The 15,024-nt window shown below is 37.0% G+C and overlaps 2 protein-coding genes across 2 annotated transcripts in view; one reads left to right on the top strand and one right to left on the bottom strand.

The window, feature by feature from the left end:
• LOC139145389 (cartilage intermediate layer protein 1-like) overlaps positions 1 to 5,798 on the top strand; it is a 32,674-nt gene extending 26,876 nt beyond the window's left edge. The window contains exon 8 of the mRNA XM_070716525.1: positions 486 to 5,798. Coding sequence (XP_070572626.1) covers positions 486 to 3,199 — 2,714 coding nt within the window. The 3' untranslated portion in view covers positions 3,200 to 5,798. The remainder of the gene's footprint in view (positions 1 to 485) is intronic.
• A 3,062-nt stretch (positions 5,799 to 8,860) lies between these two features.
• LOC139145391 (F-box/WD repeat-containing protein 8-like) overlaps positions 8,861 to 15,024 on the bottom strand; it is a 115,900-nt gene continuing 109,736 nt past the window's right edge. Inside the window, exon 11 of the mRNA XM_070716530.1 lies at positions 8,861 to 9,091. Within this exon, the coding sequence (XP_070572631.1) occupies positions 8,950 to 9,091 (142 nt within the window). The 3' untranslated portion in view covers positions 8,861 to 8,949. The remainder of the gene's footprint in view (positions 9,092 to 15,024) is intronic.

Below are 15,024 nucleotides of genomic sequence, written 5' to 3'. Positions count from 1 at the left end.
TCTTACCTTACAAACGTCGGTGTTCTACAGCTTATGCGTATACTCTTATAGCCTTTGCAAGTCTCTCCATAAAAATGTCCCTATTACCAGGAAACTTTAGTTTCGATGGTTGATAGATTAAGGCTAAGTATAAAAATTCCTAAAGTAAACTATAAGGGAAAAGTTAAACTCTTTCATTTCAAGGGTCAATCCGAAACCAACTTATCACTTATTTTTAACACTTCGTTCATTGAGCGCTTTACTTTTGTACACAATAATAGAAACAATGGTGTAAGTCACAAACTTAAAGCAAATACAATGAATCTTCATGTTTGCCAGTCGTGATTGTATCCAAGGCATTCTTTTGGCTTTACAAAGAACATAAACACTGAAACCTGCCACAAACAAATATTCTTTTCATTTTAAGGTATGTTCATAATAATTGATATTTTGTACCAATGTTTAGATACATTTTAACAGCCATTTTCTTTTTTTTTTGCCTCTAGATGGAGCAACAAACAACTCATGCCCATCCGAGCCACTTCTGCATTATATTCGTTTACCTGAAGAGTGTATTAGTGACGATGGGACTAACCTGCAAAATGTCGGCAAATGTGCTCAGTCAAAGTGTGCTGGTAATTTTGATGACCTCGACGAGAAATGTTCTGACATTCAAGAGTTTTGCTGCAATCCGTCCAGTACCGAAGTGATGGAACTAACATGTGACTCGTTTAATATAAGCATGCTTGTTGTCACCAGGTGCTCATGCCGCACTTGTGTGACTCCAAAAGTGCGTGTAAGGGGGCATGCTGTTGCAGTTGATAACGGCGAGCCCCTTGCATATGGTAGTGTATATGTTCTCGGTGAGCGTGTTGATCGTACATCTAAAGATGGTGGCTTTAGTTTTGAAATTTCTAAGGGAGTCAGACATCTTGCAGTCACATTTGTTGATAGGAAAAACACGTTTGTGGAGACCACAAAAGTGCTGCCAATTGGGCAGGGAAGTAGCGTGTATCACCAAGTGTATCTGCAAAGACGAGCATTGCCAGTCATGGTAAATGCCAGTGAAGCGTCGACTATCCTGCTCGGCAACTCATCAGAACCATCGGTAGAGATAGAAATTCCACCAAATGCTTTCCTTACGGAAGATGAACAACTGTACTCTGGAAACGTGTCTGCCTCTGTGACATTCGTTGACCCTGCTGACCCGGATGCACAAGACATAATGCAGAGTGACTTCACAACTGTTGACAAAGCAATGGATGTTGTTATTCCAGTAGATGGACCACTGGATGATATTACAGAGACTGATGAGAATGGTGAACTGCGTACACGTCTGTGGATATTGAATGATGACAAAGGGGACTGGGAAGACGGTGGCAGTTTCAAACTGGTCGAGGACCAGCGTAGAAAGAGGTCTTCAGGTGTTTTTATAATCGGGACGATTGTCATACCAGCCCAGAGGCGTACCATTTTCCGTTCATTTGGTTGCAACATCGATGCCAGACAGTTGAACACCAGGATCTGCTATCTGAAAGTGCGGGTGTATGCCGATGAAGCTATGACAGAGATATTGCCAAATGCAAAAGTCACTGCCGTATCGAAGGCAAGAGACCGTCGCTTTGCAGACTTTCAAGAAATGGTGACTGATGCAAGTGGTTCTGTTTGTCTTGAGACATACTGCAATCGAGATGAGACACGTTATTCTGTTCATGTAAAGACTGAACACAATGGACAATCATTACATCCTATTCATCCCCGTGATGTCTCAGCAAAGAAACACCCTGGTGTCTGGCCAGATGATGTTCTCCAAAGCGTTACTCTACCTGACGCACATGACCATGGATTGTATATGGCAATGAAAGCCATCACGCCTCACATGTCTTATAAAGATGCCAACTTTGATGATGACTACCTGGATGTTGGTTATGAAAGGATTGAAAGGGATAATTTTGGCCCATTCTATTGGCAGTGGTGGCAATACGAAAGAGCAAAAGAAAAATGTGAAGCAGCTACTATTAGTGAAAACCACGTCATTTTTGTAAAGAAATCTCCAAAGCTGAAGACTTCAACACTGGAAACACACAATACCGTTGAGAATGATTACGAAAGTCCCCGAATGCCCCTCTCCTGGTATCCTTATGAACTAGACAACAAAATGTCCTGTTTTATTAAGATTCTTGTAGATGGTGGCCCTTCTGTTGGTCGTTTTCGTGTAACTAGTTATGGAGGAGATGTAGCACAGGTGAAAGAGCAGATGTTTGGTCACCGCACTGATGACTCAAAGCCTGACCCTCTACATAATCCTTTATCTACTAAAACAGCAGCATGCATTGAATTCAAATGCAGTGGTCCAATACGTCAGGGATCCCCTTTTGAAGGTGACGTTGGTGAAGAATTTGGAGATGACCGTACTGTTGTTATTGTCAATCCAGCTTGGCCTTCTCGGTGCCAACTGAAGCTAGGAGATAGTGGCATTAATAAAGATCTCTTGGAGCATCTGACAGATGTTAATCTCATTGACGAAGTACAGACTCACAGAGAAAGTGGAGTCTTTCGGTTCAAAGTACCCCTTGACATTATTCGTGGACCATCGACTGGTATATACATTGGATCTGGTTCTGATGAAAGTGCAAGACAAAATGCCGAAGGGAATTGTTTCAGTGGTAGCAACTTTTTATTTGATACCGATGATCCGGAGACTGGCTGGGCTTTACAGTATGACTGTCAAAACTATGTCGATGATGACTCTGTTTCCGAATATGAAACAGAGGACTATGACCTCGATGATCCCTCCAATTATGAGAAACCACGCACACCCTATTCCTGGTACAGAAATGAAGGTGAAGAAAAGACTGTCTGTTTCATGAAGATTGGTGTACAAGACCCACAACAGAGGCAACACGAGTTTGTAGTTTCCAGTTATAGCGGTGGACATGAAAACATAGGCTATGATTTACTAGGTTACAGAATCAAGAATTCATCATTGGAAGAGAATTCTGAGCCGAACAATGATACAGCTGCATGCATAGAATTCAGATGTGATGAATCAGTGTCCGGAAACCTTGCCAACTTTATTGAATCATACAATCACTGTTTATTAACTTCCCACTTATCGAGATGTCGACAACAACTTCTACGATATGTCGCATTTGGTATACAAATCATTACTGGTGGTGGTGGTGGTGGCGGTATGATCTCCCAAACTTGTGCGATTTGAGTGACGAAGTTCGAGATGAATGGTATGACAAATGGCACAATTTAGATGGACTGCACGAGAGATTCCAGGAAACATATTACCAAACAGAGACAAGCGTAAGGGTGAAAATCTGGTCTTTTGGGGGTTTGCAAAACTGCACAACTCCCTACAATCAAGGTATTTACATCGGACGAGGTGCAGGGCGGCAAGCTTACGATCAAGGTCTTGAGAAATGCATCGCAGGTGAAGATGTCATTGCCTACTACAATTGTCAATAGAATCAGAGTTAACCAACGACGCAATTGCTCCCATGTATCATACACCAACAACAAGGACACCTAAACAAAACAAAATACAACGATATCAATGTCCTTTTAAAATCACAATCGTTAGTTTTTAAGCTTGTCAAAAATCTGACAGAGTATTGGAATGCCATTAATGTTTAGAAAGAAACACTTTTTAGTTTGTGATTTTTATAGTCATGACCGTATTTTCATGTAATAATAAGGCTGCAGAAGCATATTTTTATCGTGTAGCACTTATGTTGTTCTAATAGACGGCATTATTTCACAGCTAGAAGTAAGTTTCCGATTTATACGACTCCCCATTATTGTGTAAGTTTATGTTAACATCACTATTCGTAAATGAAACGTTTTTGTTGTATTGGACACTTGTTGTCCGTTTTCACGATCGATATCTTAGATTCTACTTTTCTGATTCACGTACTTTAAACATAAGTCATAATCACAAATTTAGCAACATTTACATCACTTTTTGCATGTTGCGTTTTTAGAGGAATCGTTGTCCGCGTGGGTGTTGAGGCAATGTCGCATTTCGAATTTCCGAAGCATCTATTTCCTTCACCATTGTTAATTACCTTCAACATACACGCTGTTACATATGGTTAAATGAACAGCGATGAGCCTTTTCCATGGAACGCTCTCAGATGTCTATGTCCATGAATTACTCTATTGTGTACATCTGCAATAAACATCATCAAGATATATAGGAGATTGGGAGTCATGTATAAATTTCATTTGTAACTTTTCCGTTGCTATAACAAGTTCGTATTTTTCTCCAATAAACTTCATTTGTATAAACCTTGAATCTATGTTGATAAAGCCAAACATAAAGTTGGACACCATTTTAGCACGTAGCACACTGTTTTAACCATCTTCTGAGACTGTTTATGTTTCACAATATTCTGTCATTTGCGACATGAGTCATATGGAAGTTAAGTGTACATCTCTACGAGTGTACAAGAGTCTGTTGTTCAGATACCATGTTCGAGTGAAAACTTAGACTTTCTGTCCGAGACCTTTCGATGGATCCTATCTATTGCTATTTCATCATAATTGTCGCATATATGACATATTCATGTCGGTCTTTTAATTTTTACAAGTGGACTTTGTATGAACCTGAGCTCTGAGTCAAATCTGTTTAAAACAATTGCTCATAAAGCGTTATATTCATTCAATCATTCATTCTTGCAATTTGTAAGTTTTGTAGCATGAATTTTACATGACAACAAAAATGACAATTTTGGAGCAAGAAAAAACGCTAATAGCTAATTGAGTCTGTTTTTCTGGGTTAGGGCTAAGGATTAGGGTTAAGGGGAAAGGTAAGGGGTAAGGTTAGGCTTGGTTCAATCTTGCATTTCATACTTAAGGTTTATAGGTCAGTGACGGCTATGATAGTTAACAAACATTTACACCATTTCGTAGTCTTGTAACAGTCATTATGTCTTATTGGTTTTATAAACCAGTCTGGTATCTCGATGTGATCATCTTTACAGCAAGCGGTAAATTGTTCGATAACTTTGCACCAGAGTAAGAATCACAAAACTGACCTTAAGCGGTGTGCACTATAGGCAAAGGTAGATTCACATCAGTTTGAATTTGGTATCATAACAGTGATGTACCGTCTTATGATAATCATCCAAAGAGACAGGACTATTCTGGTGCTTTAAATCGCAAAAATACACACCAAAGTACTTTGCTGAAGTTTAAATACATCTAGTACTCCTAAAGGTGAAGAGGACTCCTGAAACCCAGAGAATGTAATTGCTCTCATGCAGTTTTCAGTTACATGAAAAGGATTTAAGTACGACGAAAACGTACTACCCCAGACTTCAGACCATATGTTAGCTTTAGGTAAGATGAAACTTTACATAATAAGACCAATTTATTTTGTTACATAACTTCTCATTCTAAAAAAGCATTCCAGCTGTTTCCTTGTACATTTATTTACTTCAATAATGTGTTTACGCTAGTGCATTTAAATTTAATCAGATAACTATATTTTCGTATAATTATAAAAAAACACAAGAGATGACAGATGTAACATTCACTTCAAACATATGATTCCTCTTCTTACACATCTGATTAACATAAATTGTAATTCATATATAGGAGTAATAATCAAGACTTACTTATTTCATTTACGTCGATATTTCATTAGCATATGTAAGGAGTTTTCGTTGTTTGTTTTCATTATTACGCTTGGGTGTTCAACTTTGCGGTCATTGACAAGTGTATCCAATGTATTTTATGTAACCGGTTCTAATTTTTTTACTAATAACTATCGAGAAATAAAATGACCGTTAGATTTAACGATCTGCATTTTGCTAGTGCGTTTCAGCAGTGTGAGTGAAAAACAAGGACAACATGGAGCACTACTAGTATCTTTCAGGACAGGTATGATTTCTGTCTGCTTACTTGAGTAACACAGCCCATTGACTATTTCTTTGGAAAAAATGGCAAATTAGGTTGATTTGTTTCTCTGAACCAGAGACATTTCATTGTGCACTTACGATACACATCGTTCAAATTTAATTTAGTAAGATGCTCACCACACTACCTTCAGAAAGGTTTACGACTTTACCTGTATGGATGGTTACAACAAAAATGACATTCTTTTCTACGCTTTTGGGGAAGGAATAAGCAAGATAGAGTGATATATTAATACTTCAGATATTCGGGACAACTCATGGAAAGCCAATCTTCAAGTGTTACTTCAAAAATTATAAAACAGGGCCACAGCTGTTTTCAGCTGTTATAAGCTGTTTTCGAAAATTTCGATTCTAATCGAGTGTGTTTCACTGATACAGTTTGGCGTATTCTTATACAGATAAATGAGTGAATGCGTGACCCTTTGACTGCAGCAAACAAGGTAGAACGCCCCTCGGGGACTCAAATTTGGACTGTCAAACATTTACAATTCTTTTCTGATATACTACTTGTGGGGTTCATTTTAAAGCTCTTGGTGTAAGAGAACGTTCCAACATCTTAGTTTTTCGAAATTCGAAAATTGTATTTTTCTCCATGGAGTTAACACAGGAATGGCGGCCATTTTGAATGGTATATCGGTAAATCTTGAATTATTGTTTCCCTGGTACCAAAAATTGCACGCTGCCCCCCGATTATTGACTCTAGAATTGACCCTGAATTAATTCCTTTTTGACGTCACAATTTCTCAGTTGTTGGATGAACACAAACAGCCATGTGTAGGTTCACTGAGGGGCAGACAATTTGATATTCGGGGTACAGGCTTGAAAGATTGGCTCTGGAGCATCATGTTGTTCTCCCCGCTTCACCTGGAATAATTTTTCTTCAACTTTGTTAATTCTGGCATCTTTTTTCACTTCCCCTCTTGGATGAATCTTTTCGCTTTCCCTTGCGCATGTGTGCGCTGAAATGCCAATATTCGCAAAACTGACCGGGGACAGAAATTTAAAGCAGCACAAGTTTATATGGAATAATAGTTAAACAGCATATGCTTTGGGAAGCTGATGACTTAGAATCACAAACTAAAAAATACCAGTGCAATGTGGTTATAAAAAGACTTGTCAAGGATAAAAGCAGCACATTCAGCAGCATTACTTGTCCTTAACTGTAACTCGACCAGTCCCATGATCTTTGCAACAAAACCACTTTCGTAACTCAAAAGAGTAGAATGTGGTTAAATCTGAGCAAGCTGGATACTAGGATTGCATTACTATATTGTGAGTCTGTGTTATAGCGCCCTCTACCGGTACTTTTACATGCCAGACTATCTCCTGCACTCAATGTGACTGCAGGATATCACATTCCGTGAGATGTGACAGAGAAGCGACTAGTCAAAAAAAGAAATTCATCCACAAGATTATGTAATAAGATTCAATGCAAATTTCTATATTTAAAAGTTGGTACTATTCCATTGCCTTGCAAAATAATTCAATTGATGAGATCATAACGGTAAATGGTAAACATACATCCTTTGGTGGTTGAAACACACAATGGCCTACTGAAGAACAGAGTGATATAAGTATGAAAAATTTCTCTCCAGAGTCCTTGGCATTTGGCACGTGGTGAGAGGCGATACTTTGTAATTATGGTTTAATGACAAAATATATTGTATAATCTGGACAAAAGAAGGAAAAAGCTGTGACTGTGGGGAGATCCATTGAACAACGTAAATATAAAGCAAAGTATTATCTGTTTTAATAATTCCAAACATAAGCTGTTGTAGCTTCATTTTGTACACACATGACACACGTACACTAGGAATGAAGCTCAATCTGATGCTGTTTCCTGAAGAAGTGTATTTGTCTGTATGTAATTTCTTATACAGCTCAAATGATTATGACCCACCTAAATGGAGAATGTTTATACAATGCAAAATAATGCCCTGATATATATCCTTTGCAAAATTAACCAGGCCAGGCTACTGAAATATGTTTACATAAAAAATTGTTTACATCAACGTTTAAAATCATATGTAATTAAGACACACATAGAAGTAGTAAAGTAAAAATATTTATTGCTCATATGTCCACATAATGATATTAAAATGAGTAAAACCATACTAAAATATTATTGAAAAAAGTAAATTGTTTAGTTTGCTTTTTTTTTTATTTCATCACTGGACTCACAACAAGCCAGGAAAAGATAAATTTAAGGTATTTATAAACAAATAGGTTTCTTGCAATCAGTGTCACCATGATAGCTGTAACAAGTGATTTCCCGAGAGTGAGTTCCGTGTTGATTGAATCTCATGGGAGTTCAATGCAGTATTGCATATGATTATCAGTGAACTGGTTTGAAAATAGTTCAAACTGTGTCACAACCACAACGGAGACGTTTACTGTACCTCTTTGATCACTGATTTACATACGTGTACACATCATCATACAATTATTCTTTTTCAAAACCTTTGTCATCTCTCCATTTGTTCAAATACACAAATAATTTGACAATTACATAGCCTGATGGCTTTTCTATCTGCTTTAACCATGATGCTAAAATTATTCTTGGATGGACGACGATAGTTCCAACGACCCCCTCCCTTTACAATGAGTGTCCACATTTAATGAACAAAGTCCTATCCTCTCAATATTGCATACATGACCTCAAAAAGTAGCGCCATATTGCTGTCGGGGGAAATGTACATGATGTCGAAAACGATATTCTGATCAGTCATTTGAGAGTGACTGTCGGTTATTTCATACCACTGACAAACTATCCATTTCAATTACTGTATTTGACGGTTCAGACAACAGATGTACCAATAAGAGCTCAAAGTGAGTGCTCTGTGATCAAAAATTGATATGTCAAGTGAGCGAATACACAGCAACAATTTCTGAACTTGTTGTTCTACTGAACATCACTGAAAGATAATAATGACAACTTTGAATATTCCTAGTTACTGTAAATGTCAGTTGGACTGTGCCACATTGGTAATGGCAACTCATCCCAAGGAAGATGTCCAGGATTGTAGTTAGTACTGCTTCTTCATATATTATCATACGGGACAGCCAGTTTGATGTTGTAGTTGTAGCCCTCTGGTTCATCATAATTTGACTGACAGATTGAAGGCAGGGAACTTGTGACTTCATCCAGGAGGAAGTTGTAAACCCGGAGGTCACCTCTCTGTCTGAAATACATGTTCAACGAAAACCGTTATGTTTTGACACAATTTCAACATTTTTTAACATATTGCCAATGACACTGTTATTATATCAATACTTGCATGGTAAAATGAAAATCACAGGGAAATATACCTTATTTGCAATTATTGACGGCTAGGTGTGCTATTCTTTACTGTGTACTGACCATTATAAAAGAAGCCAAAAATCCCTATCATCAGAGACGTAATATGGGTTTGTTAAAATACTGCACTGAAGCCTGAATGTCATACAGCCAACATTATGGGACGGCAAAGCGCCCTCAGTGGTGTTCTACTGTGATAGACAATCATGCTATTACTCAAGCACGACTCAAAAGTTAGCAATGTGATGCCAAATTACAGCATGTGGGGCATTGGGTTTTAAAACTGCATACTGTGTACACTGAAAACATTCCTCAACAGAATTATTTTAAGTCCACAGACTATAATTTTAACGTCAACAGCAAGTTCAATTATCAAAAGTACTCTGTTTACAGAAGACACAGTGGAAGTTTCACAGGTCAAAAGCCAAATACAGGCTATATTATACCATGAACAGTGGAGTTCACTGTCTATGGATATAGTCAATATTTTATATAAGTGTAACCATCAACTGAACATATCACAATTTCTCCATAAAATTGACCTTGAATGAAAAACTTCCATGCATGCATGGCATTGACATTCAATATATTATTTATAATGACGTCCTACTGTACCAATACTTATTAGGGTCAGTGCCGCATATCAGCAAGGTGAAACGTTGACATTGACATTGTGTGGAGTTTATTGGGCAATATCATGGAATACTGACAAGACACACAACCTCTGGGTCAGAATCTAGAATTACTTGAGTACAAGGGAGACAAAGGTCATACAGTGGGTTTAATTGGATAATATTATTGATATTCATACAGCTTCATCAAACTTTTGAGTAACATTGATATCGGGTTAGAGACAGACTGACTAGACGCGACAGAGTTTACATCAAAGACTACTAAATAAAATATGTCGGGTCTTGAAAATGTCTGACTTAAAAACTAAAATTGGAAAGAGAAGAGGACGCCTCAGTCTAAAAGGTGAAGAATTATGGGATATACTAGCTTTCCTTCTCCTTCATTATTCAAAGAGGAGGTTTTAACTGTATCCAATATTGAGGTTTATCGGACAATCTTATGGATCAGAAAAGATGATGTCATCTGAATTATTGATACAATTCTGATATCAGATATGTTGACAACAATGGCTATCCTCTATGTTAGAGTATCATGTACATCTGAGGCGGCAAGGAGATATACTGCTTAAAGAGTGGTTTTATCTGATAAAAGAAGATCACGCAAATGAGCCTCTACCATAGGTTGGAATCCAAGTATAATGAATGGGCTAGTGTTCCCCTTCTTTCTATCTTCTCAATTGCGTGATTCTAAGGAAAAAGCTGTCAATCATAATATTTCATGATAACCTCTTATCTTATGAGACTCCTATTTCCACAGTAATATTCACCTCAAGGTAGGTTAGTGCACTGATGCCATAAAAGTATGTTTGGAGCACAGAAAAATGAACACTTATCAATTTGCAGTGGACTGTAACATACTCCCTCTACAGTGCATGTTATACAAAAAATCACTTTTGTTTACAGATTGATCTGCCAGCTGTTGATGAAAATGCTCAGTTGTGGCTAAGTAAGTAAAGCAGGAACAATTATTGACCTTTCTACCATCATTGACTACCATATTTTCATGGTAAATTTCTGCCCTAAAGGAAAAATACTCTTGCTGAGTCACAAATTTATTACAATTCAGATTTTCTCTAGAATAATGGAAATTCCTCCATATATAAATATTTAACTTTGAACAAAAATGACTGTATGATATCAATAATATATTTGCAGCAGTCAAACAGAGATAAGATGTCAGTGATAGGATTGTGGAGGGATTGTGCCATTTGATAACAATACGTAAATTGCAGTGGAGTACTAATTCTGACCGAAATTCACCACAGGCAAAATCATGGTATGATAACAGATTTGAATTGAATTCAGAGACTATCATTTTGTTGAAATGGAATAGCTACATTAAACAGTAACACTGGTGCACATCAGAAAAAATGTGCCCTGAAAAAAGGTTTTGCAATCAGGTTGAAGAAGAAAATGCTGATTGAATAGATTAAAGGGACAATAGCTGTAATGCTTGGGAGAATCATTTTTTCTCCACAAAGTAATACTGGCTTAATCTCTTCTGTGAAATATGTTGAAATGTCAAGTACCAGCATTGTGAAGACGGTGCAATCTGTACAATACTTAGAGGTTATTGCCCAATATCACCTGTTCCTATGTCGTATGAGCATGAGTGTCATTTGTGCTGTGTCAGACATGAGACAAAGTTGAGTGTCTGATGCAGCACAAATGACACGAATATTAAAGTGATTGTAAACATCGTATTAATTCTAGTCTGGTCTAAAATTCTTCCGGGATGATTAGACATGACATGGGACACCTAGGCAGTATTGACAGTTGAGTATTGGGTATTTAGTAATAATTTTGGAAGTAGAACAAGAAAAATGTTTTACTGATGTAGCAAAACTACACAATGTACGGAAAATACAGGAAAGATACGGTATAGTTTGTAGTGCATTATGTTTATTTATGTTTCATTGCTACATCACCTGTGAAATGTGATGATAATGGAAAATTCCAAAGATTTCACTCATATATATTCATTATGAGTAATGTTATTTAACATTAAGTTCATTCATTGTCAGAAATGTCTTGTCTAGGGTTCACTGCGATCTTTGAGAAGTCCTCTGCACTGATGGACAAACATGGTGTAGACTTTATTCTTAGGAAGATTTTTATCTTTATTGAAAATTTTTGAAAATGGTAGGTATGAATAATTGATCTCTGAGGTAACTTTTCTGAAACTGCCCTTGATTTCTGTGACAGCTACAAGTCTGTATGACTTTGTAATATTATAGACTTGGTAATATTATAGATTTTGAGGGTGATGTACTCAGAGTAGAATGTGCTTATCTTCAACCATCCATACTATTAGTTACAATTTCTTCACATAAGGTATTCTCTTCTCAACCTGGTTTGACGATATCGATTTAATAGTCTGTTTAACGTTGATGTCATGTTATATTTCATGTAATTGACTTGTACATAATAGCTGCCACCTTATGTATGTGACTACACATGCCTACCCGAGTTATTGAATTTATCAGTTGTGCTTTCTGGTGAGCTGTATATGCATGAGGTTCACCAAGATTCAGAATGTATCACTGCTAGTTTTAATCAATAATATTCTACTACTACAGATTAATATTTACGATTCACCTCCACGAGAATAAACTTCACATATTTCATCGTTTATTGGAGGGATTTCAGAAAGATAACCAGAACACAAAAGTGACACACTGAAGATATAAATAAGGTAATACTTATATACTACTTCATTGATAATTTCCCTAGTGTTGCGACCTTAAAAACCTCAACTAATATCACAATGAAATGGGAAAACTTTCAAACCTACACTGTCAAATATTTTGACACATTTTATATTTATGATAGTAGGTCATTGGGAAGGTCATTGCCCTGGTTTACATCCATTTTACTCTCCTTGAATCAAATGTTGACATTTTATAATAGTTAAAATATATACAGAAATAGTTTTACCTTTGCAGGAAATTTAAAATGAACAAAAATCTGTTCAATTTCTTGCCTATTCTGTCACAAGCAAACAATGTTGAGGCATAGTTAATGACTATATCGTTCAATTTGCATATTGCAATGAATATCTGAGGAAACTGGAGGTACCTTGAGGTTGGACAAATTTTGCAGATACAGCTCATGGACCTTTAATTCAATGCTACTGTGATAGTGATCTTTTCCGAAGGTCTTTAATTGTGGGGAAACTAATAATTCCTAGGATGTACCAGGTATACACAGGCAAGTTGCAATTTAACTGAAAAATCTGAGAGTGTAAACTGAGTGTGAGTTGTACAAATAGACATATTTACTGTGTATCTCAACATGCTTTGGGAAGTGGAACAAGAAACTGTAGTTGACATTAAAAAAAATAGTGAAAAAAATCATTGCAAGTTATTGCTACTGGCCCTCTAAAAGTCGGACGCTGAATTTTTGATCTTGGACGAATGTCTTACCTTGCATATGTTTCCCACAGTTACTCTTCATTCTGAGATCCCAAACACAAAGCCTTCCTTCAAATCCTCCACTGACAGCTTTCCAGTCGTCCATCTGAACGTCCGTGACAGAACCACCATGGACTTGTAAGGACATCACCGGCCACTCGCCACTCCTGAAGTCAAAGACACGGACTCTCTGTGGAGAGGGATAGGGATGCTTAGGTAAAGAACGATGTGAAAAACAGTAAGTTTGAATTATCCAATGATCAGCACAGGCTCATGAGTACTTCTGGATCAATGAATATACACATGTAACAGAAAAATGTCTTTTTATGGAAAAAGTGAAAGATCAACACTGCCTCCTAGTGGTAAATTATATCATTTCTCATATTATTTAAAGAAAAGGAAAACAATCGTTTGAGTAAGAAAATGGTAACACTGTCTGCTTATGTATTTTCCGCGTATTTCAGTTATACAGCATGTATGTTCTTTAATTTAAGGATATGTACACTTTCCCCTTTCTTCATTTTGCATCATTCGTTTTTTACCAGCGAGGACGCTGTTTTAAAAAGGTGGAAGAGTGTAACACCTTCCTCTTTCTTTCCCCTAATGATATAGGATGCTTTAAGTTGACTTGCAGTAATCGACTTCACCGACAATAATGATTGCAAGCAGACATAACTTCCTGTGATTCACTAAACATTCTAGGCAAATGTAGAGTAGGGTTGAGATGTGAAAGTGTAGTCTTCACACTTGTTTATATTCTTTAATAAAAATCTAAAGGGGTGCTAAAAACTCTTGTACCCGGATTCTCCAATAGTTGTTGCGCTTCTTAATTTACGGCAAGTGTGTTGAAGTACCCGTCTGAAGCTGACACATCAAGTTGTCGGTTGTAAAAGAACTTTATATTTTCATAACTAAATAGCAACGGTTCCTTTACTATTGTCTGTTTATAAATAAGTCAGGATTGGTTTTTGCCTCATTGATCAGGGATATCAATAATTCGTGACGGATGGAAAACATTTAGCACGTTCTCTAGAACAAAGCCGACAAATATCCCCAAGACGTTCCAGCAGGCCTAAACGGTAAAAAATGTGAGCTGTCATTCGCATCAACCAAACGTCCAAGGTAAACCCGCAACAGAGAGTAACAATAGAATACTATTGGAAAATTTCGCATTTCTTGACAAATTTAAGAGTGTACAAACATATATTAAAGTTGATATAACTTTTAAAATTTAGAGGGAGATATAACATACAAAGAAAAAAAACAAACGGAAATGGAAACTTCAAATGAAAGGAGCATTTTCAAACCTGCTGTCGTCTGGCATTTGTAAAGAATACAATGAATCGTATTACTGTCTTCAGTCAGAACAGAAAGCTGATAATCAGGGTAAGCAACCATCGCTCTGACGATTGTGATTCTATTTTTCTTTGAAAGTGTGGTGTTCGGGAAAGTGTGGGATCTTTGTACGAACACATCAATTTTAATCTCATTTATTCTGCGGCAAACTACAATTTTTTTCCATCTAGCCCATTAAAAAGGTTATGTCCTCTACTTCAAATTTAATCATGCATATGAGTTCTTTATTATTGACGTAAATGGTGCATACAGTATTATTATCAGAGAGCTCAAAGGCACCAATAACCGTCAGCTAGTCTGCAAATGCAGGCGGAAAAAAAACATTTTCAGGTGGCCACGTACTCTACCATAGATGATGGACCTGTATCGTTGACATGTGGATCATAGTTACTTGATAAAATAGTGGGTTTGGATTT

This window comes from Ptychodera flava, chromosome 12 (assembly GCF_041260155.1).
Source record: "Ptychodera flava strain L36383 chromosome 12, AS_Pfla_20210202, whole genome shotgun sequence".
Taxonomy (NCBI): domain Eukaryota; kingdom Metazoa; phylum Hemichordata; class Enteropneusta; family Ptychoderidae; genus Ptychodera; species Ptychodera flava.
This window is presented reverse-complemented; position numbering and strand designations above follow the sequence as displayed.